At 41.4% G+C, this 25,406-nt stretch overlaps 1 protein-coding gene across 1 annotated transcript in view; it reads right to left on the bottom strand.

The window, feature by feature from the left end:
- Positions 1–25,386, bottom strand: part of ARL3 (ARF like GTPase 3) — a 32,505-nt gene extending 7,119 nt beyond the window's left edge. Inside the window, exons 1-5 of the mRNA XM_019939912.3 lie at positions 25,240–25,386; positions 18,377–18,520; positions 14,035–14,151; positions 4,397–4,447; positions 2,632–2,817 (exon numbers count right to left, since the gene is read on the bottom strand). Of these exons, the coding sequence (XP_019795471.1) occupies positions 2,632–2,817; positions 4,397–4,447; positions 14,035–14,151; positions 18,377–18,520; positions 25,240–25,242 (501 nt within the window). The 5' untranslated portion in view covers positions 25,243–25,386. The remainder of the gene's footprint in view (positions 1–2,631; positions 2,818–4,396; positions 4,448–14,034; positions 14,152–18,376; positions 18,521–25,239) is intronic.
- Between the last annotated feature and the right edge of the window lie 20 nt (positions 25,387–25,406).

The raw sequence follows: 25,406 nt of genomic DNA, 5'->3' as shown, positions 1-25,406 counted from the left end.
CTGAGGTCCCTGATCTGGGAAGAACTTTCTAACAAGATCAAACCATACAGGACTGTCTCACTTGATTCCTGCCTGCCCCCACCCTCTGTCTGTCTGGTAGCTCACAGCCTCTTTTTTGGCCCAAAGATCCTGTGATATAAAGGGAACTTCATTTCTATGGCAGCTCAACAGCTGGCAACAAGGAGTCTGTCCTTGTCATCTCTGCCTGGCCCAGCGGGAAGGGTGGGGACTGGAAAGACAATGACCAGAGCTCCCTCCCAACTCCACGCTCCTCTGAGGAAGCACCCTTGACTTGAATGCCATTCCTCTAAAGAGATGACCCTAGTCCCTCCTTTTTTATATCCCTAAGGCTGGCTGAAGAAACAAGAGCCTCACTGTTAATTCCAGCTTTGCTTTTTCTTCCTTTTGACACTCTGGCCACGAGTGAAAAAAGATAATAGAGCTGTCAATTCCTACTTTCTTAGGAGTATACATACAGAATGCATTTATTTTATTTTATTTTTTTAATGATTTAATTTGCTTTTTTTTTTTTTAATCTTTTGGCTGTGCCACGTGGCATGTGGGACCCTAGTTCCCTGACCAGGGATTGAACCAGCACCCCTTGCACTGGAAGCGCAGAGTCCCAACCACTGGACCGCCAGGGAAGTCCCTGCATTTATTTTCTTAAGGCCCCATCTTTAGAGTCCCCAAACTCAAGATGTTCTCTATTTTCTATATTTGGGTTCTAAACCATTTAGAGAGGCAGAGTCCTCTTGCTGAAGTGGGTTGTACAAACACAAGAAAGCTACTCTCTTTTCCTGGGCCTCAGCCTCACCAAAATAACCTGAGGCCTCATGAGTACCATCTTTGGCACAACTGAGGGAAATACCTTAGGCAGAACTTGATTTTTGTTTAAAAGTGAGAAGCTAAATAAAATGATCAGAGTTTACCTACTCAAAAACATTCTGGGTTGTAACATACTTGTTGGACCAGCTGAAAATCGCCCAGTTAATTCAAAACCTGATAAGATATACATAATCACATAAGTGATTGCAATTTTATAGAGGAGACCTGAGAAGAATAAAACTACTAATGGTAGTTAGTTTCTTTCTTGAGTGGGATTAGAGGAAATGAAAGAACTTTTTAATTTTATGTATTATTTTGATATGATTAAAATGAGAATATATTGCTTTATAACCACATTCTAGGAAAGAAAAAAGGAAACAGATGAGACTTAACACCTGCCCCCTCCGTAGACCTACACCTCACAGAGACTTGCAGGGCCCCAGCTTCCCTTCTGGGGACACAGCCGAGGTAATCTACGGCTACTTGGGAGCCTGCACGACACACACACGCGCACTAAGAGCTTCTGAGGGGCAGGTGTCAAGGAGTCTGGAGCAGGGGCGCTTGTTCCGTGCTGACTGGTCTGCCCTCAGATCAGAGGCCAAGCACAGAAGGGGCCCTGGCTCTTTGTGTGACAAAGAGGGAAAAACCAGGCAGCAAACAGTTGGAACAGGTGAGATAATTCTAGGAAGTGATTATTTGCTTGAGATAAAAGTGGTCAGGCAGTTTTAAGACAAATCAGTATCAAATGTCTGAGAGAGGGGGAGAAGAGTATTAGAAGGGAAACGGAAAGAGGCTGCCGGACAATGATGGAGAATCAAATCTCAGGCTCATCCCCCAACACACCAAGTTCCCAGAAAAGCAAACTGGTCGTGCCACCAGAGACACGTGTCCTACGGCAATGAGGGGAGATGCCATTTTTCTAGATGCTGTTGATCCCCCAAAGCATCCTAGAGCAGTGCTGTCTGGTTCTCACAGCACTGGGTCACCTCCCTGGCAGGTACACCAGATGTTGAAAATGAGGCGTGTAGAGCACGCTGGGGGCTTCAGAATCAAGAAGTGGTCCTAGGGGGCTGACCCCAAGGGTCAACAGGTTTGAGGCTGCTTGGTAGGAAACATCAGAGCTGAAACTGTTGATCATTCTTTGAGCCTTTCAGGTGTCTGGATTACAATCGTTTTCTGCCCTAAATTAAGATCAAATGAGGGGGAGCTGCTCTTCAGTACACAGTTCCTCAGTGTTAAAGCCTAAGGCTTTCGGTCGGCAGAAGCTTCTCCATGGGAAACAAACCTGAAGTAGCATGAAACAGGCCCCAACCCTGACAGCAGTGGAGACAGCCAACAGAAAAGACAAAACACTTCTAGGATAGCTAGTGTGTTGTTGATGGCTCTGTTACCTTGGGAGTGCAAGTATTTAGCATCCGTAATACAAGACACAACACAAAACCCCCAACCCAATCACCAAAGAACCCTAGAGTCGGAAAGCATTTTTGAATTCTTCCATTCCGAACCTCCTCCCCAGTGCGGTAGCTTGTCACTCGTGGCGGGGGGGGGGGGGGGGGGGGGGGGGGGGGGGTGTGTGGGGGGGTGGTTTATTTGTGGCTTTCTTGGAACAGTTAATGATATCGGATTGGTTGCTAAGTAGAAAAGAATCAAACTCCTCCAGGCCTTTCACATCCTGGAATGGTTCATCTGCCCATCAAAGGCTATTTGTTTCATATCTTTTTCTATCTAGATCCGCCCAACCAATGAGACAGGCTACCTTGGCTGGCTGCCGTGTTGCCAGGTGACCGAGCCCTCCAGTAACCTCACCTGAACGCCCTCTCCCGTGAGAGCTGAGCAAGACTGGATCTGCCAGACTCGGTCGCGGATGGTGTGCAGGTTCAGTCCTTCTGCAATTTCAGAGGCAGGGGCTGCTGTGAGTAGATCCTGCTTGTTAGCAAAGATGAGCACGGGCACACAACTTAGCTTTTCTTCTTCCAGTAATTCAGCTAGTTCCTGGATCATTGTGGGAATATATGGGGAGGGGAGGATGAAATCTATGATATTTAACCATGCATTTCTAATCAGAAATAAGTAAGTTAAGCTGATCAACTAGCAACTTTCAAGGGCAGTGGTTCTCAAACTTAAGCTTGTGGAAGAATCCCCTGGCAAATTCCTGGGCCTGCCCCAGAGATGCTGACTTTGGAAAGTCTAAGCCAGGGTCCAGGGATTTGCATTTTTAACAAGTTCCCCAGGTGGTTCTTTTACAGGGGATTCATAAGTCGTACTTTGAGAAATACTGTTCGAGGGAGAACACAAATTGTGGTTAGACATTTTAAACTTACCCAAACGTTACTATCTGCAAGTAACTTTCAATGCATAGATACGCATACATATATATGTATGTATATGTACATATACATATATATTTTAAAATTTGAACTAAAAATGACAATTGCTTTAGAGACTATAATTCTGTTTCATCAATCTCTGTCTCCAAAACATGCATGCATGTGCATTACACTTCATTAAACCCACATCCTAAAGTAACTGCATTAGTCCATCTGGCAAGGTCTCTAATTTTTAGGTTATTGGTTGGGATCTAAACTGTATGTTGATTCTGCCTGCGATAAGTACAGGAGAAGGTATATACTTAGCTAAATGCCAGGATCCACCTCTTCCCCACTCAACCCACATTTTAGCTACTTAAGACACTTGGGCTGTCAAAGAGAACTGGATGGTTCAAGAGGCAGATCTCCATCTGACACCCTTCACTTCCAAACTCATGTTTAACATTGTTTCACTTGAGTGAAGTCTAGAAATCATCAAGGTATAGAAGGGAGAGGGGCTGTCTCCAGGAGTCTGGAGAGTTCTCAAACTAATTTCCAGGGAAAAGGAACTTAAACATGGGGACTGCTACCTTTGGAAGGCCACGTGCAGTAGTTTAGGACACAGGCCAAGGACTCTGCAATAAAATGTAAAGGTGCTTCTCCAAAGAGGTCCACGATACTACTCACTTCTTATCAGTGCACTCAGTCTGGGTAAAATGGTCTATGCCCACTGCTTCTCTATTTAAAATTGCATACACAGATTGCATTGTGTAATCATGTTGACATGCACTCTGCATTTGAAGTCATATTTGGGTTCAAAGTATACCTATCTCTTCGCTTGGCAAGAAGAGCAGCTTAGTCTTGGCTTGCACATTTCTTCCCATACCTTCTAATTTGTCCAAGTTACCCTTGGATCAATTAAGTTGGTATTGAAAAATGTACACAGAAATGATAAGTGAATTGTTCCTCAGGTTCATTTCTATGTGGCCTGGGAAGAGCTTTTGGGCATGGTGGTAAGTTCCATTTGCTTATACCTTATTTATTTAATTTGATTAAAACTAAAAGGCTTTAAACGAAAAATTGTTTAAAGAATTCTCAACTAATTTCTTTTTAGGCAAGTGGTATTTTGCCTGCTTGCCAGAATGACTGTTTTGTTTAAACTGCACAGGTTAAACAAAAATACTTCCCCCACGCTTATACATTTACAAAGTAGATTAATGAATACCCAATTATTTGGGAAGTATCTCAACAGAACAATTTTTTACCTGACCCGTCTCTTCAAATCTTTTTCTGTCTGCGCTGTCAATTACATATATCTGTAAAGTAAAAGAAGAAGGCTACTTCAATAAGCAAATATGGAAAAAGACAGGGCAACTTCTAGGGAAGGAGCAGATGATTCCCAATCAGCAGATTTTCACATTAGCACAGCATCCTGAAACTGAGGTGGTAATTCTTATCTACGGATGCAAAATAAACTAATTAATTAATTAAATGGAGAGGCCCAGAAAATACCTCCAGCAAAACTCCAAAGTAGGAAGTCAGGAGAGCCAAGCAGGATAAAAATAGATATAGTTAACAGGCATTCACTGAACATTCTTACTAGATTTACCCTATTAATCCTCGTTATCACTCCGTGAGTTAGATTTCATTTTTATCCCATTTTATACATAAATAAACATAAGCCCGAAGAAGTTAAGTAATTTACCCAAGTTACGTTTGGTACATGACAAAATGGGGATTCAAACTCAGGCATACCTGACAGTAAAGTCCCCAGTTGCTCTTAAGCACTCTGCTATACTGTGTCCCAAATTGTCAGGAAGGGATAGTGTTTTGAGGCATTTACAAATCCTATAGACCTCGAACATCATCATTCTGAAAGTACCATTTTCAGTATTAACTGTATGCTGTCTTCAGGTGCTGGGAGGTTAAGATCAAGTACTGGAAATAGCAGGGGCATAGGCTTTGCCAGAGTAAGAGAAGTTTTGAGATTTACCGTAAATTACAAATCCCAAGCTTTCTTTCCCATCACTGAATTGTATTTATTGTATAAATAACATCCTATAACAATGATAAGGGAAATTAGATAAGACCAAAGAAGAAAGAATAATCGCCTATAGTTCCAGAACCCAAGCACATTAATTATTTTCATTTCTTATGAAAGTTCCCTTCTAATTCTTCTTCATATGTTAATTTAAAAAGAAAATCTGAGGACTTCCCTGGTGGCACAGAGGTTAAGAATCCGCCTGCCAGTGCGGGGGACATGGGTTTGAGCCCTGGTCTGGGAAGATCCCACATGCTACAGAGCAACTAAGCCCGTGCGCCACAACTACTGAGCCTGTGTTCTAGAGCCCACGTGCCACAACTACTGAAGCCTGCGAGCCTAGAGCCTGTGCTCTGCAACAAGAGAAGCCACCGCAATGAGAGGCCCACGCACCGCAACGGAGAGCGGCGCCAGCTCGCTGCAACCAGAGAAAGCCCATGTAGAGCGATGAATACCCAATGCAGCCAAAAATAAATAAGTAAATTAAAAAAAAAAAGAAAACCAGAGATATCATTTTGTAGTCATTAAAAAAAATCATCAGTGTATTAAATGTTCTCCCAGTTGCTAATCTTAAAAATTATCAAAATTTCAAACTTTCTTTAAAGAAATTAGAATTGTTACTAAACTAATGGTATAATGGAAACGCTCTTTTGAAAGAACATATCATTGAAAAACAACAATGAAAAGCAATCTTGAATTCCCACCTTTACGTGCCTTAAAATTCTGTTCTACTCTGAAAACTTGCTCTCTTTTGAAAGGAAAAAAACCCCAACAATTAAAATTCCTTTGCTTAAGTTAATGCACTCTCATTTAGAGTCACTAGTGCTGGGACTTCCCTGGAGGTCCAGTGGTTAAGACTCAGCGCTTCCTCGGCCCGGGGCAGGGTGCAGGGGGCACAGGTTCGATCCCTGGTCAGGAACTAAGATACCGCATGCCACGCAGCACGGCCAAAAATAAATAAATAAATAAGCAAACAAACAAATAAATAAATAAATTTAGAGTCACTAGTGCTAAATATGATACCAGGGACCACCTCACCTGTGTTTCCTTCATGGAGAATCATAGGAGAAAGGATGGATGTGTTTGGTCTCAGTATTTCTTTGTGGCCTTATTATTGTTATTGTTAATATTACTCTGACTCAATGCACACCACAGAGACACAAAATTCGATACTGTCTGATAAGTCAGAACATGGTGGTAGCTTAGTTTTCCACTGGTGGGTCTCACATTATATAGTAGCAGGCATAGTATAAACACAGATGTAGAAAGAAGGAATGCAATGGAAGAGTGAACCTGAATACAAAGGACGGGATTAGAACTATTTGGTAGTCTATAGTGGATTAAGATGATCTTCACTCAGGCAAGACTGGGAGATGATGTGAGGGAGGGGAGAAGGGTCAGGTGATCCCTGGGAGGGTATTCTGGGCTCAGATTACAAAGCAGGAAAAAATGTGCTTGAGAACAAAGGGTATGAGTGAGAAGGTAAATGTAGAAGAGGCTGAGACAAGGCTGAGAATACAATTAAAGATAAAGTTAATGGGAATTGCCTGGCAGTCCAATGGTTAGGACTCGGCACTTTCACTGCCGGGTCCCGGGTTCAATCCCTGGTCGGGGAACTAGGATCCCATAAGCTGCGTGGCGCAGCCAAAAATAAAAAGAAAAGAAAAAGATACAGTTAAGAAATTGGTGTTTGATATGATGAAAAATAAACAGTTGGGAGAGAATAATTAGGAATGGAAAGATAGTTTTAATAGTAGACAAGAAAGATGATGATTGAAATACCAAAGAATCCAGAGGCTGAAAGTCAATAAGAAAGTTTTAACTTTTAATTACTTGCTAAATGACTTGTTACTTATTGCTTTGACATTAAATTTCACAAGGAACATTTTCATTAAAAGAGTCAAAAGGGGGCTTTTCCTAAACTGTACATAAATTCTTCCTATCATTTAGTATTTTTCTCACATAACTTTTATAGAATTTGAAAATTATTGTAAAATAATTCCAGGAGGAAGGCTATAAAACAACTGCCCCAATTTATTAAAAGGGCCAAGTGAAGAAGTCCTAAGCACAAACCAGTCTCTGGTGATCCCACAGATCTGTTTTTCTATGGTGGCACACGATTCTCCTGGTTACCCCCTCCCCAGCGCTGCCCAGTTTCTTCCTGCAAGTATCTGTTTGCTTGCGGTCAATAGCTAAGGATAAGGATAGCCTCTTTTTCTTCCTTTCTTTTTCTTGTTAATAACGTAAGTGTTAATCTAGTCATGCAAAAACCATTTTTTTAACTTTAATTTTTTAAAATTAATTTTTATTGGAGTACAGTTGCTTTACAATGTTGTGTTAGTTTCTACTGTACAGGAAAGTGAATCAGCTATACGTATACATATATCCCCTCTGTTTTTGGATTTCCTTCCCATTTAGGTCACCACAGAGCACTGAGTTCCCTGAGCTACAGAGTAAGTTCTCATTAGGTATCTATTTTATACATAGTATCAATAGTGTATATATGTCAATCCCAATCTCCCAATTCATCCCACCCCCGCCCCTTCCCCCCTTGGTGTAACTTTTTATTTTATATTGGAGTATAGTTGATTAACAATGTTGTGTTAGTTTCAGGTGTACAGCAAAGTGATTCAGTTATACATACACATGTATCTATTTGTTTTCAAATTCTTTTCCCATTTAGGTTGCTACATAATACTGAGCAAAAAAAAGAATCCAGAAACAGATTATCAAATAAAAAATACTCAGAAAGTATTAAAGAAAGTTAAATATAGTGCTTTTGACTGGTCTTAAAACATTATGGATCTTCAAAAATTAAGTTTCATAAACCTATTCTAAAATAAACTTATAATCCATGGCACTCAGAATGAGAATGATGCTTTAAGCAGAGCCAATTCACACCTTCATTGGCAACTGCTTGGAAATTTTTATTTGGTTGTGGGAGGAAGACCTAGAGAAAAAGATTTTTTCTGGATGGAAGTTCAGCCAATTTCGGATTATCCGGAGACTGATTATCCACCATGTGAATGAAGGCTCTTTGTTTCTCCTCTTGCTTCTGGTCCTCCTCCCTCCTGCTGCCACCTTTTGGCCATTTTATTGCTCTTAAGTATTTCTCCACCAGAGGGGTAGACGGAGACAGAAGAGATGACACTAAAAAGTGTGGCTTTTTATTGATAGCTTGAGCAAAAGTCTTAAGAGGAGGGTGAAACTGACAAGTAAGTTTTCTGGATGACCTGTTTTCAGTTATTTGTGCTCTAGTGGTACTGATGCTCAAGTGTGAGTGATATTATGGAGATAATATAAGAGATGGTTGTTTGAGCTCTGTCTCACTTGATGTCCTTTGGATATGGAAATGATGGCAAATTACCTTAAATTATGTTGTGTTTAGACACAAAACTAATTATGATAAAGTAAGTGAAGTTTGGTATTAATATTAATATATACCTTGAAAAAAATGATGTGTTTTTGTCTATCAAAAGGCTGTTATTTCCTGGCACAAGAGAAATGGAAGACATCCTATCCCCTCCCTTCTATCTTATCTCAGGATTAATTTCTTAGTCACTTCCCCCAAATTAATAAAGCTGAAGTCATGTTCTCAGTGTCATCATCCCTGAGAATAACTGCACTTTTAGGAGTTGCTCTGATTCTTTCAAACCTCTAGAGAAACATATAATTTAAAGTGGGGGTTGGTACTCTTTTTCTGTAAGGGGTCAGGTAGTAAATATTTTAGGTTTTGTGGCCCATACAATCTCTTTCACAGCTATTGAACTTTGCTGCTGTAGTGCAAAAGCAACCATAAAAAAATACATAAACAAATGGACGTGGCTGTGTTCCAACAGAACTTTATTTACGGACACTGAAATTTGAATTTCATATAATTTTCATGTGTCATGAAATCTTATTCTTCTTTTGATTTTTTGTTCAACCATTTAAAAATGTCAAAACCATTCTTAGCTCACGAGACACAATAACAGGAGGCAGGCTGGATCAGTTTGTCGACACCTGCTCTAAAGCAAGACTGTATTTTGGCACTCTAGAGAGAACTGAAAAGAATTAACCAGGCAACGAAATGCATCAAGCCTCAACCCTGCTCTTCTAGGCAGTGTGGAGTCTAGTGTAATAGGTCTTTTCAACCAACAGTGGAAGACTATTAAGTACAAACAAACTAATGTAACCCATCTACCACTGTCACTCCAAGCTGCTACAAAATGGGCAGATAGGGCTAAAAGCCCCAAGGCCTTAGAATCTAACCCTGGGTACTCAGCTGCTCCTCAAGACTTGTTTAATCTCAAATAGCATTGGAAAATGACAAAAGGTTTGACTCAATCCAAAATATTGTCTGATACTGGCAGCATAATATAGCTGGAGAAAGCTCCTCTAGGGTTACTGTGAACTTAGTTTTGCTGGATTGTCCAATAATTCCTAGGTGCTCTCAGCTAATGGGAAGTGTGGAATCCAGGGTCATATTACAACTACCTTGCAGTCTACCCTCAAGATGTTAGAGCTTATGTTTTAAAATTACCCTGATCTGTAGACCAGAAAGTTTCTGAGACCTCCTCATGGAGCCTTAAGGCATTAATGTCCTTATATACAGCTCTTTTTAAAGGAATTTATTTATTTATTTATTGTGGCTGTGCTGGGTCTTAGTTGTGGCACTCGGGATCTTCATTGTGGCATGCGGGATCTTTTTTAGTTGCGGCATATGGACTTCTTAGTTGTGGCATGCGAACTCTTAGCTGCAGCACGCATGTGTGATCTAGTTCACCGACCAGGGATTGAACCTAGGCCCCCTGCATTGGAAGTGTGGAGTCTTACCCACTGGACCACCAGGGAAGTCCCTATATAGCCCTTATTTGGACATTTCTTTCAAAGTACCTAATCCAGTAGATGAACAGATAGAACTGTGATTTCTCTCAATTGCCTGCTTTTTCCCAACTCTTGCCTCAAAAAGTAAAGGAGAATCTATAGCCTTTTCTTCCCCCAGTTTTATTGTGATATAATTGACACACAGCACTGTTTAAGGTATATAGCATAATGATTTGGCTTGACTCTATAGGTTTTGTATATTAGCCTTATAGCCTGCAAATTTGCTGTAATCACTTATTAGTTCCAGGACTTTCCTTGTTGATTTTTGGGATTTGAAAGACTTTTTTTTTTTTTTTTGCGGTACACGGGCCTCTCACTGCTGTGGCCTCTCCCGTTGCGGTGCACAGGCTCCGAACGCGCAGGCTCAGCGGCCATGGCTCACGGGCCTAGCCGCTCCGCAGCATGTGGGATCTTCCCGGACCGGGGCATGAACCCGTGTCCCCTACATAGGCAGGCGGACCCTCAACCACTGCGCCACCAGGGAAGCCCTTGAAAGACTTTTAATGTTCAGTTTTTCTAACATGTAGTTTCATACAATTTAGAGACTCATCTCTACATTTCAAGGATTCGTGAGTGAAACAATATGATGGCTTGGATTTGCTTTAAAATACTTAAAAAAAAAAAAAGTAGTGGTAGGGGAGATGAAACAAGATTGCTAAAGCTGAAATTAAGGAAGCCAGATGATGGGTAGGTAACTAGGGTTTCATTACACTATTTTTTTGACCTCTACATAAATTTGAAAATTTCTAAAATTATATTTCAAAACCAGACACATTATTTGAGATTATAGAAGAAATTTCTGTATTAAAGGGAAAATTTTTCTTTTTTCCCAACATTTCTCTTCTGTTCTCCTAGAAGGTATATAATACATTTTGGAAGAATAACTGGTTGAATAGATGGATAAATGGATGGATGGATGTGTCTCATCTTTTTGTTCTCATCCATTTAAACCTTCAACCTGGCACAAGGAACATACGGGAACTTACCTTCACCATGGGCCAGAAACATTATGAGCCCTTGTGACGGCCATCTTGGTATCTCACATGTGTTTATTGATTTGATGATAGTACAATTTTATATTTTGGTATTATTCCCCATTTAAGAATCATGATAAATAAATTCACTACTTCTCATCAACCCTCTGTGAAGTAGATGTTCCACCCAGTTCATAGAATTAATAAGCCTCTGGACTTGACCACAATGATACAGAATCATAGAACCTTAGAGTTGGAAGGAAATTTAGAAGTTATAGAACTCCACATTCTACCTAATGTTGGAATCCATCTATAGCAATTATCCATTTCATTTATTTGGTACTTTTGTAAGCACTGGGGATACAACAGTTAAAAAAAAAAAAAGAAAAGCAAAGTTCCTGTATTCATGTAGCTTACATTACAGTGGAGGAGAAAGGTAATAAATAAAAGTATGTCTGAGGTGAGGGACTACACCATGAGAATATCTAAGAAAAAAGAATTCCAGCATTGTAAATAGTGATGACAAAGGCCCGGAGGTGGGAGCATGCCTGTGTTCCAGGAATGGCAAGGAGGCCAGTGTAGCTGGCACCAGGTGAGAAGGGCTTGGAAGAGGAGTCAGCAGGTAGGGGGCTTCGTGGACCACTGTAAGAACCTTGGCTTTAACTCTGAGCTGGGAAGCTTATGTTTTAACAGGATCAATATAGCTATAGCGTTGAGGAGAGACTTGAGGGAGGCAAGGCAGAAGTTAGGAGGCTAGTTAGAATGATACTGCAATAATCAATGCATGGGGGGCTTCCCTCGTGGTGCAGTGGTTAAGAATCCACTTGCCAATGCAGGGGACACGGGTTCAAGCCCTGGTCCGGGAAGATCCCACATGCCGTGGAGCAACTAAGCCCGTGTGCCACAACTGCTGAGCCTGCGCTCTAGAGCCTGCAAACCACAACCACTGAGCCTGCATGCCACAACTACTGAAGCCCGTGCGCCTAGAGTCTGTGCTCTGCAACAAGAGAAGCCACCGCAATGAGAAGCCCGTGTAGCCCCCGCTCGCTGCAACTAGAGAAAGCCCATGCACAGCAATGAAGACCCAATGCAGCCAAATAAATAAATAAAAACAATAAATAAATTAAAAAAAAATCAGTGCACGGTAGCAGTGGCGATGGAGAGAAGTGGGCAGATTCTAGAAATATTTTGAAAGTAGAATTGACGGGATTGGCTGATGGAGAAGATGTGGGGAGTGAAAAGGAGCCCAGGATGAGTCCAGTGCTTCTGGATGAATGGGACTGTCATTTACTGAGAAGACTGGAGAAGAAGATTTGGGCAGGGGTGGATGAAGATAGGAATTCGGTTTTGGACATGTTGAGGTTGAGGGGACTTACTAGCCACTGGTGTTCAGGTGTCAAATAGGCAACTGGCTGTATATGAAACTGAGTTCCAGGTTGGAGATAACAGTTTGGGATTCACCGGCATGTAGGTGGTGATTAACGCCTTGAAATTGGATGAAGTCATCTAAGCAGCGACTTAGAGAAGAAAAGCACAGGCCTGAACTCTGGGGCACTCCAACATTTGGAGGTTGGGAGATAAGAAAAAATAGCAATGGAGATTGAGGAGTAGTAGCCAGTGAGACAGGAGGAAAACCAAGATAGAATGGAATTCTGGAAGCCAAGGAAAGACAATGTTTCAAGGACAGCACGACGACCAACTCTGTTAAATGTGCTGACAGGTCAAGTGAGATGAGTAATGAAACTGAACATGGGACTCGGCACTGTGGATTCTCGGTGAGACTGAATGGAGGGTTCCGAGTGCCTGCGGGGAGAGGAAGTGAAGACAGAGAACACAGAAAATTCTTTTAAGGAGTTGTAAAGAGAGGCTGAGGAATGGGACAGTATCTAGAGGAGGATGTACAGGAAGCCAAGAGTTCTTTGTTTTAAACAAGAGCAACTACAGGATGTGTGCATGCTGATAGGAATGAGCAGGTAGAAAGAGACACCTAGGAAGCAGCAGCAGAGAGGGAAGCTGTCTGAGATGCAAGGTGAGTTCTACTGGCAATGAAGATATCGACGTGTTTTTGCAGCTTACTGTCTATGGTCATAGTTAAAGTAAATTCAAACTTTCAGTTAGAGGTTAACGGAGATATTATGCAACATTTTTTCCTATCCAAGTTCATGAAAGGTCCTGGTTTTACGGTACGACCATGAGTGAGTGGCTGAGGTGGGGCGGATGGCAAGCTCGCTGGAGGGGAGGTGAAGGAGCTGAGAGGCTGAGGGATTGGAGAAATCATGCACCTGGAGAGTAAAATCTCCAAGAATCCTAAAACAGTAGTCCTAGAGAACTTGGCAGTGAGCTGGGAGCTCAGGTCTCAGCCTCTGCCTGCGTGAATGCTGCCTGAGCCAGGAATCCCAGTGCAGAAGGAATCCCAGAAGCCTAAGGCGGCTTCTTCTACTTCTGGACAGTTACGATTATAGGAAACGTCTTCCTTATTCTGAGTTAAACCCTAATACTCCCCAAACTGCTCCTTGCCTGGTCCTCTAGAACTATTCACAATGAAGCCAATCTCTCAGACTTAAGATAGGTCCTGAAGCAACTAGAGACAGTTCCAAGCACTTTCTCTTTCAGGAAGGACATCGTCAGGTCTTTCAACCATTCCTCATACATCATGGTTTCCAGGACCTTCACTATCTTGGTTGCTCTCTTTGGGATATACCTGATTCGTTGATTTCCTTGGGTTGATGGAGTCAATGGCACAATCTTCTGACTTCTCTTCTGCTGTTCAAATCACTATGGTAATTAATAAATACTTTATTTGCCAAGGTGGGTGTGGGCACAACATTGTTACTGAGCAACAGAAAAACATCTTATATAAATTACACAAAGCTCCACAATCTGTCTGCTAGCTCTAAATTCATAGTGATGAAGAGCAATGTTACGGCAATGGAATTATTGACAAGAAAGACAATTATAGTGTAAATGTTAGTAAGACAGGGGAGAAGAGATTATGAATTGATGCATCAGAAGGAGTACTTACGAGAATATCAGTGTTTTCAAAATAATTCCTCCAGTATGGTCTGATTTTCCTCTGTCCACCAATGTCCCATACATTCAGTTTAAAACCTTGTGATTGTACACTTTTGATGTTAAAACCCTGAAACAAAAAATATCAAGTTTTACTAGGCTTTGAGATCAATTTCTGACAAAGTTACATTTACCAGCTATGTTATTTATTAATTCTGAGGTACTCTGCCAGACGTGACACAGATGATACTGAAAACAGTTTGCTCTGATGGGGAACAAAAATGTATTTACACGTGCTTCTGTCACTCAGGTTGGGGTCAGTGTTGATGATGTCATGCTGAGTGCACACATACATGGAACTGCTGAGGATGACTTGTTATGAGAACAGCTCTGGTAATCAACACAGACCCCCACCCATCCCATGAGTCCTCAGCATGGTGAAATTTAACAGGACATTACATGTAACTAACAAGAAAACAAAGCTGAATCTGCAGACTCAACACAACAGAACAAATGTTAAGTTTAAAAAGAGGCAAGGGGCTTCCCTGGTGGCACAGTGGTTAAGAATCTGCCTGCCAATGCAGGGGACACGGGTTCGAGCCCTGGTCCGGGAAGATCCCACATGCCGCAGAGCAACTAAGCCCATTCGCCACAACTACTGAGCCTGTGCTCTAGAGCCCAGAGTCACAACTACTGAAGCCCACGTGCCTTGAGCCTGTCCTCCGCAACAAGGGAAGCCACTGCAATGAGAAGCCCACGCACCACAACAAAGAGTAGGCCCCGCTCGCCGCAACTAGAGAAGGCCCTCGTGCAGCAACGAAGACCCAGTGCAGGCAAAAAAAAAAGAGGCAAGAGCTACAATCTGGAAGACTGGATTCTTTAAGAGCAGCTCAAAATGAAAGAAATTGCCTCATATGCATTGATCAAGAAAAGGAAGGACCTGAACTCAGGACACGAAGCGGGAGGCTGGTTTGAAACTGGAGTAGCACCCCTCATACAGGTGGTGATGAAAACAAACAAGTGGGCATTTGAAACTGTTCTTTAACAGGTATCTCTGATGAACTTGAAAAGAAAGTGTTCATTTTCAGGACAGTGACTCAAGGTGGAACTTTGGGGAAGGTAAGCCAATCAGGGGCAGGAAGAAGGGTGAGCTGGGAGTTCATGTGCAGAGAAACAAATTAACAAGACCTTTGGGGTTCGAAGAGAAGGCATTTTATGAGCAAGATTTAAAAAAAAATCTTCTTGCAAGAATGACATAATGAAATAAGGATTTGAAAAATCCCATCAACAGCCTGCTCCCACAGAAGTGACATTTCATCCAGAATCGCTGGAGTTAAGTGGGTCTGGGGATGCCTCCATGAACATTTGCTTCTTCTGGCAGCTCCCCAGCACTACTGCCTCACGCAGAAGGAGAAGGCACAGGGCAACAGTACGGGAACACTGCCACCCAATTTCCACTGAGGACAGTCACTAGAGGACAACAGGGGATGATGCTTACTACTGCTCCTCTAAAATGCCAATGACTGAATAAATTAGAAGTTTTAGAACTCCTAAGGGAAGTGGCTTAAGCTTATTGTAAAAGCGCACTTCATTCTGACTCATTCACAAAACCCCTTTTATGCGTTTAAAAATTCTACGCTTAACTACAGTAGTAAATGTCAGACCCAGCAACAACAAATCCTTTCTGGGATGAGGGAATAAATAAGTGTAAATCCTAGAATTTGACCATATGTGTCAGCTGCCTTAAAAGTCTGTAAGTCACCAGACCCAACAAATCTACTAAGAAATTATTCTACGGAAATAATAATGAATGGGTGCAAACATTTAGAGATGTGTACTGTATAAGTATTTACATACAGAACAACGTAGAAATATGTTCAAGATACGTTATTAAGTGGAAAAGATAATACAAAACAGTATACTCTGTATGAGCCATTTTTACTTTCTATTTTAAATATACCCACCATATATGGGCAAAGAAAAAAACTTGAAAGGATACATTCTCAAATGTTAACAGTGGTTATGTCTGACTGGGCATTATAGGTGATTTCTAGTTTCTCAATTTTACTTATTTATATGTTCTAAGTTTACTACAATGAGCATCTATCACTTTTTCTAATATAAAACAAAAACACAATAAAAGTGTGTTTTTAAAGACTAAATACGAAACCTTGACATAATAACAGAGTCACCTATAACATAACAAACAGAGCCTGAAAGTTAGAATTGGAGCTTTGGGTCCATAACTAGGATTTCATTTCCCTGCTCACAGTGTGGACGTCCTCATTTTAGTGGTGCTCTTGAGAGAGACAGCCTCTCACTAATGCGAAAAAAATCCCCTAGCCCTTCTTTTTCTGGCAGAAATCCTGACACACTAATATGTGTTTTCAGCCCTTCTAGGCTAGACTACTGTAATTTGCTCCTCCTCAGGCCATACATTAAATTTGTTCAGAAGCTGTAAAATTGCTCATTTGGTAGCAGTTGAAATGACTTTTCTGCAAAGAGCTGCGAATCAGTAAGACTCGCTGGCCGTGAAGTACACACACCAGCACAGCCATTCAAACCCGACACCAAGTTCTTATCACGGGACAGTGACAGAAAATGGTAAGTAACTCTGGTTTTGCTAAAACCTCTAACGCTCAAACACTTAAAAAGTAAGACCAACAGGGCTGCCCCTAGTTAGGAAACCCAAAGGCCTGGCCAAAGGTCAAGCTCTCTCAGGATTTCCTGCAGGGAAGGAGGCCTAAAGAAACCCACTAGAGTTCTTCCAGGCAGGACTTGTCTCCAACATCCATGCTGGGAGCACCACCGTCCTTGTGCTTTGTTGCTTGCTTAGCCCTACGAAAGAGGAGGGTTGATGAGGCTGGATTTAAAAATACAGGTAGGGCTTCCCTGGTGGTGCAGTGGTTAAGAATCCGCCTGCCAATGCAGGGGACATGGGTTGAAGCCCTGGTCCAGGAAGATCCCACATGCCGCGGAGCAACTAAGCCTGTGCGCCACAACTACTGAGCCTGCGCTCTAGAGTCCACAAGCCACAACTACTGAACCTGTGTGCCACAACTACTGAAGCCTACGCGCCTAGAGCCCGTGCTCCACAACAAGAGAAGACACGGCAATGAGAAGCCTGTGCACCTCAACGAAGAGTAGCCCCCGCTCGCTGCAACTAGAGAAAGCCTGCGCGCAGCAACAAAGACCCAATGCAGCCAAAAATAAATAAATTTTTAAAAAAATAAATAAAAATACAGGTACAGATAATTAGGCTTCCCTGGTGGCGCAGTGGTTGAGAGTCCGCTTGCCGATGCAGGGGACATGGGTTCGTGCCCGAGCCGGGGAAGATCCCACATGCCACGGAGCAGCTGGGCCTGTGAGCCATGGCCGCTGAGCCTGCGCGTCCGGAGCCTGTGCTCCGCAACGGGAGAGGCCACAACAGTGAGAGGCCCGCGTACCGCAAAAAAAAAAAAAAAAATACAGGTAATTGTTTTTTTATTTAAAAAATGGAGGGACTTCCCTGGCAGTCCAGTGGTTAGGACTCCACGCTTCCACTGCAGGGGGCACAGGTTCCATCCCTGGTTGGGGAACTGAGATCCCGCATGCATGCCGTGTGGCGAGGGCCCCCAACCCCCATCAGTCCCCACCCAAAAAAATCTAAAAAGTTGAGGGAGTCCCCTGGTGGCCTAGTGGTTAGGATTCTGGACTTTCACTGCTATGGCCCCAGTTCAATCCCTGGTCAGGGAACTGAGATCCTGCAAGCCACATGGTGTGGCCAAAAAAAAAAAAAAAAAGACATATATTTGTATTTATTAAGTCTGAAAAATACACACTAAAAGTGGTTTTTCTCACAGTACTGTTTTTTTTCCTTTATGCTCTCTCTGTATTTTTCTACATGTATTAATTTCAAAATCAGAGAAGATAAAGCTATTTCTAAAAAGGAATTACTTAGATCAGAGGGAAGTGATTGTATCTTGCTATGTATAGACATATAAATTTATATTATTTCTTTTTAAAAATTATTGTAAAATATACATAACATAAAATTTACCTTTTTAACCATTTTTAAGTGTGCAGCTCAGTGGCATTAAGTACATTCACTCTTGTGCAACCATCACCACCATCCATCCAGCCCCTGGGTAACCACTGTTCTCTCTCCCGTCTCTATGAATTCGACAACTCTAAGTATCTCACATAAATGGAATCTCTTGATATATTTTGAAATCTGAGGTTATTTTAAAATTGTATAGACTTTTCGCAGTAACAAAAGTTACAAATGGACAAAACTCTATCTCCCATTTGTCTTTCATATTGCTATTACCATCTTCCACGTGTCACACAAGCATCGGGGGCAAGGCAGTGCTCACCTGTGTAGGTGTGATGTGGCTGATGTCTTCAGATGCCAGCTGCTTCAGAAGAGTGGTCTTACCAGCATTATCCAAGCCCAGGAGAAGGATTCTCACCTCCTGGTCTGGTGCACTTTTCAATTTGCGCAAAATTGAGAGTAAGCCCTTGAACAACCATGAAGAACAGAGATTACTTTGGAGGCACTGACTTTGATATTACTGGGTATCAGAATGCCTTCTCCTCCTTGAAAAAAGTTCTTGGTTGTGGAGAGCTTATAGTACTATTTTCCACTTTAATGTCATTTATTCCAGTTGCTTATAAGTTTTGGCAGAAATACTTTAGTAAATTCAGCAACTTAATAAATAGCCTGGCTTATTCCTGCTCCTTCTATTAATCCAGCTTAACAGTCACCCCAAATCTCCTGGAAGTATGTACTACTAACCAACTCCCATTCCTGAAGCCCTTTATATATATATATATATATATATATATATATATATATACATATATATATATATATATATATATATATATATATATATATACCAGAGCATCCTACCAGAGCACCCATCATATCTGACTGTAGGGAACTGATTTTTGTATTTTCCTCCTTTATACTAGAGTGAAGTTTCTTGTGTGTAAGGACTATAGATAGCTTCCATCTCCCACAATGCCTGGCGCTTATTAGACACTATATGATAGCTGTTGAAATAAACAGAATTACCCACCCGAGTTAATGTAAGATTTTAAGGTACTAAGGTACTATTCAAAAGGTTGTAGAAAATTGTACTTGGGCTCTCTTTTTAAGACTTTATTTTAGTTCTTGTTTAAGACTCCATCATTCAAAATACTCTATTATCTTCTAACTTTCACATGACCCTTACAGTATAGCTGCACGGTATAGATTATCTATGTTTTTCAGATGAAGAATCTAATACAACAGAGAAATTAGGGAATTGAAAGGTCATTCTGGAAGCAAAAAAACATTAAAGTTTAACCAGGGTATTTTTGACTAGTAATCTAATATTTCTGTTTCTTGTTGTTATTATTCTTTTAATGGATGGAAATAAGCCATGCTGCTTTTTAGCTAAGAACATAAGAAAAATCTTACAAGATAGTTATTTGTTCTGTCTTGCGGCTGACAATCATTTTCCAATGAGGCATGGTTACATCAAGAATCAAAGAATCCCAGAGTTTAAAGGGCATATAATCTAATCTCCCAGCCCAAGTGGAAATTCCTTCAAACTGAGTCTTAGAATTATATAAAATGGTTATGTTTTTTTATCCGCATCGCACCAGGAAATAACTCAAACCAGTCTGTTCACTAAGATCAAATGATAATTCTGTGAAATAATTTTCAAGAGTTGAGACAATGATATGCAAATATGCATAATTATAAGAATTCCCTTCTGCTTCAGAGGCCCTTTGTTTACCCCTTTTAGTACTGTATTCACACTGACCACTTTAACCTCTCTATGCCTCAATTTCTGTCAGCAATAAAATGTAACGTTTAGTTTAAGACAGACAAATTCTATTCCAAAAGATTTGGAGAAGAGAGAATGAATAGATTTGAAACAAACAAACAAAAAAAGATTAAGCAAGTCTTTTTTTTTTATGGCATATTTTTTCTTTTTTTTTTTTATCTTCTCCAGCCTTGAATTATTTGACACCATTCCTTTTTAAAACTCTGTTTATGAGCAATCTCCCTGGCTTCTATTAGCTACATTGCAATCACTCGTTTATAATACCACCTTTCAGAACAGTTAAAATTAGAATTCTGAGCTCCTTAGGGGACTGGTGATATAAAAAGGCTAAGAACAGGCAAAACACATTGTACTACTCCTCCTGGGTTCCTGATTAGATGTCCTCATTATCCTTTCCAATAAAATTCTAAAACAACTGGAATTTATCACATTTGTACATTAAACAATGGTACAGGTTAAGAAAGTTCTTCTCATGCATCATTTACTAGTGTAGACATTGTGAAAGAATCTGTTTTCTATAAAATATTTTCAAGGTTCAAAATAAATGTTTTAGGTTTTTCCTCATGTGTTTCTTTCAAAAAAAATCAGTATATATAAATACTGCTTTCTGCAGGCTGACAGCTTTTACACACTCATTATATTTGAAATTGAACGATTTAAAAAACATAATCTCTATTCGTCTTAAAAGGAGAAAAGCAAAACACAGGTGAGAAAGAAAACATTCTAACTACAACTAAACTTTATAAACCTAATAGTATAAAAAAATAATACTTCTACATTTCCAATGAGCAATTTTCCTCATCAGGAAACAATAACTTCACATGTTGCACCTTTAAATGAATTACAGAGAAATGGAAAGTTCAGCTAATATTTTCTTCCAGAGAAATAACAAATGGCATCTCAAGCATGGTCTAGGCAAGACAAATGCAAATACAGTACAGCATCACATTAACCCAACTCCTGAGGAGAGGGGATCACAGGATTATTAGCGTTTGCTAAATAGGGAAGAGGATATTTATAGATATCAGGGTTCTGCCTGAAAGGTACAAAGTAAGCTGATTTAACAGGCTGGACAAAAGAGCAGAATAAGTCTACTCTATGCTTCTATCCATATATGTCTATAGTTAATGTCAAACGAAGGGAGACAGCCATTAGAAGTTAATTTTATTATGGGGCTGAGTTTTGCAGTATAAATACAAGGAAATGAATTTTTAGTGTATTTTTGGTCAAAACATCCATTCATTCATTCATTTATATTAAACACCCATAATATGCTCCAAGTACAATGGTGAGGAAAGCAGGTATGATCTCTCTGTAGGATGTGTACTCCTATGACATTAAATAGAGGCAACTTAAGAAACGAGAACTTTAGTTAATTGTGCATCGTGCGTTATCAGCATGCATGCACACAAGTTATCTGCACCCTGGTGGACAGAAGTGGTCTGACTCAGCCACAAACATTTAAACAAACTTTTCTAGAGGCAAATCATGACTAGACATGCAGTTGACTATGGACATTTTATCTGCCTCCAAATCAGCTTAAACTCAACTACCGGCAGAAGCATGGTGCACTGACCTAAAATGATACAAACTAGGTCATTCAAAGAAACTAGGGTGTTGGAGAGGGAGAGAGGAATATGTTGGTATATGGAAAATATATGTGACTGGGAGGAGCAACTAAAATTTAAGTATTAAAGGGCTTCCCTGGTGGCGCAGTAGTTGAGAGTCCGCCTGCCGATGCGGGGGACACGGGTTCGTGCCCCGGTCCGGGAAGATCCCACAGGCCGCGGAGCGGCTGGGCCCGTGAGCCATGGCCACTGAGCCTGCGTGTCCGGAGCCTGTGCTCCGCAACGGGAGAGGCCACAACAGTGAGAGGCCCGCGTACCGCAAAAAAAAAAAAAAAAATTAAGTATTAAAATTAGTAAACCAGCTGTCAGGTACATGCACTCCCCATACCTAGCTTAAATGGAACTGACTTCAATTTACTTTTTCCTCACCAAAAAAACCTGGTGCTGCCCAGTGAGATGTTATTAATTTCCAGGAATTCGTATAGCTGTGTGTGTGTGTGTGTGTGTGTGTGTGTGTGTGTATGTGTATGTTTACAGTTCAAGAAATCCACAAGAGAATCCTTTATTCTGTATGCAATGATTGGTCCATTCGAAAAGAAAAAACTTTCTAAGATGTTGTTTTTCCATTTATTGTTCAGAACATCATTTTTATACCTCTGCATTTCTTACTATTCAAAGCCAAGTCACGTGAGGTACAGGGAAGCAGCTGATTGATTTAAAGTTGGGTCATGTGATTTAAAAACGAGTGGCAGCTGATTGATTTAAATCTTGGTCATATGACCTGAGGAGGGGATGCTAAAAACTGTTTTTTTATCTCTGGCTCAGAATATCATATTTATAGCTTGGTTTTTCTTATGATTTAGAAAACTTGAGTTGTCTCTCCTTGGAATCAGCAGGAGAAAAATACAGTATTTCAGGTTAATTCTTTCTTCTTTTTTTTTTTTTTTACCTGCATATTTGTATAGCTTTTTTTTTTTTTTTTTTTTTGCGGTATGCGGGCCTCTCACTGCTGTGGCCTCTCCCGTTGCGGAGCACAGGCTCCGGACGCGCAGGCTCAGTGGCCATGGCTCACGGGCCCAGCTGCTCCGTGGCATATGGGATCTTCCTGGACCGGGGCACGAACCCGTGTCCCCTGCATCGGCAGGCGGACTCTCAACCACTGCGCCACCAGGGAAGCCCCTCGTATAGCTTTGATAGGGAGAACCTCACCCAAATTTTGTCTTCTTTCTCCTTATATCTCTACTAAATAGATACAATGTTTCCTGAGGAACAAAATACGGGCACCTCCTCAGGAAGAGTGGGTTCACACTTCATCAGAGTCCTAATGAAAAGAACATTATGGGCTTTAGAGTTTCATAGACTTTTATTCAACTTCCCTATGTGTAACCTCCGGCACAGTTCCATCTAGAAAAATGGGAACAGTATTTATATCTCAAGAAAAATGCTATGAAGATTAAGTGAGATGATGTATGTAAAGCATGCACATAGGGGGCACTCAAAACAGTAGTTGTGTTTATATTTTTCACTGACAATTTTTGACTGGAAAACATAATCTTGGGAACAATCTTCAAATGTTAAACATGCTAGATAACTACCACTAGGTTCATATATACAGAAATTACTCCATAAATAATTCCTAAATGGAGGACTCATCTATTAAATAACAGTGATTAGTTATGCACAAAAATTACTGTCATCTTAGTATTTCACCAAGGACTTGGTATCCTAAGGCAGGGGTAAGACAACTGAACCTCTAGGGGTTCAGAGAAACCAATAATGAGTTTTTGTTGCAGTTCTCCAAATTAAAAAAAGAATAAATATGTATTAGTCATAGCTAAAGGACTAAAAAAATAAATAAACCTGGGACTCACTCTTTACTAGCACAGTTACCACGGGGGCTCATGGGATACCAGATGTGACACACTTAATCACACCACTGACCGTTTAAATTCCATGTTCCACTTACAGTTCTAAGAATAGCTCACACTTTTGGAGACGGAAAAAAAATGCATTTTGGAAATCAGATAAAGAATCCTGAATAATTTGTCCTAGTTTCTTATTGTTCATGGTAGGAAAAAAATAAAAAAGAAAATCTCTCTTGATCACTGAATACAACAGTCGTATACAACAGTGTTGTATACACTGTCAATTTGTTGTATACAGTGTCAATCTGCACCTGGAAACAGGACAGTGGTTAATTTATTGTGACTTGTAATTATAAATTAAACAATCATAAAAATTACACAGTCCACTACACTGATAAACAAACTGGGAAAAGTTAGCCAACTGTTTCTCATTTATGATGCAATCTCTTTCTCTCTTGGTTTAGCATGCCTTTTTCATTTCAATTCTAGTTATTTTCTGTGTAAATATTTATGTTTGTACTCATTTGTTGAGAAAAAGTTAGCCTTTAAATGGACAGCTCATGTATAAACGATTAATAAAAAGCAAACATGTAAAGATCTGTTTAGCCTAAGGTTAACAAAACTGCAATGTAGCAAGTGTTGAAATATGATTGGCAACTTCAGATCAAATAATTCTACTTCTTTAGAGATCTGACAATGTTAAATCAATTGCAAAAATTTTTTCCTATCAAAATGTACTCATTGGATTATCTAACCAAATGTACATGTATGTTTTCCTTGTGAACATCTAGCTTTTTCTTACTTCATAAGTCAACAGAAGTGGTTCAACATTTCTAAAAGTCAAAAAGGGTCTGGAGTTGGGGCAGGGAAGTAACTATAAGCTTGAGTGTTAGCTCTTTGCAGCTGGTAAGCCAACCAACCTGCTCTAAACGCTCCAAAATCAATTTTTTCTTTGACTAGTTCTAAAACCACTCAATTCCATTTTAACACCCTCCAACTAACTGCAGAGAAATCAACAAGGAACAGAGTGTCAAGAATCAAATATGTCACGTATCATAATTTACAATTTGGGAAAGATTTAATCTGGTTCGACAGAGAAAAGGCTTGCCCCAAGTGAATGGCCACCCTCCAGTTTTAATCTGCTCCAAACTGACATTAAGGCCTTTGGTTCTGGTGTGGTCAGATGCCAAGGAAGGTTGCAACAGGTCCGAAGGAAATACTAAGGACCGGGCAGCAAATCTGCCTACACCGACATGGATTAAGTATTGAACGGGAAACTGGTCATCACCAACAACCAGACCTTGCAGAACCGTCAGCAAATAAATAACTCGGGACTGCAGAAGCGCGCCCGCCACGCAGACACCAAGACGGCGTAAAATCCACTAGGCATCCTTTCCAAGCGGCACCTCTTTGTGTCCTGGGATTTGCACCCTTCCCCCCAGAGGCCCGCACATCGCGAGGAAGAGGAGAGCTAGGCTGCCATCTCCCCTGGTACCGCCGGCGCGACCTCAAAGACAGTAGCGCTGGCCCTCTCCCCGCTTCTGGCCGGGCACTGGCGAACCCCACTTTACTGCGGCACGGGGAGGCCGATTCCCCGGGAAGATCTAAGCCTGCGTGCAGAGGCTGCTCTCCGTAGCTCCTCGGATCCGCCCTCATCTCATCCCCAGAGTAATGATGGAGCCCTGGCTCCGTACCGGGACAACCACGCACCCTTCCACAGCCCCTTACAGCCCCTTCCCCTAGTTTCGGACCGGTTGCAAGCCCCGCCTTCCTCCCCAGGCCCAGATCTCCCTCCAGGGCCCACACTCGGGGCTCTCCGCCGCCCCCCGAAACCAATCCAGGACCCAGACAGCAGGCTGAGCGTCAATCCATTCCCTCCTGTCTTAAGCGCAGTGCCCTGCCTTGGGCCTGGGGAAGGGAGGCGGGTGACCGACCAGCTCCGGAGGGACCCAGGCCCCACACTCACCATCCTCCCGCCGAGTCCCTCCTCCTCCTCCTCCTCCTCCTCCTGCCTCCCCCGTTACCAGGGGCAACTCCTGCGGCACCGCCCCCGACGTCCCCTGTACGCACAGCGGAGGAGCAAAGCAGCAGGACGGGGCGGGGTCCAGCTCCTCTTTTCCGAATGTGCGCAAG

Source organism: Tursiops truncatus, chromosome 16 (genome assembly GCF_011762595.2).
Source record: "Tursiops truncatus isolate mTurTru1 chromosome 16, mTurTru1.mat.Y, whole genome shotgun sequence".
In the NCBI taxonomy this organism is placed as follows: Eukaryota; Metazoa; Chordata; class Mammalia; order Artiodactyla; family Delphinidae; genus Tursiops; species Tursiops truncatus.
This window is presented reverse-complemented; position numbering and strand designations above follow the sequence as displayed.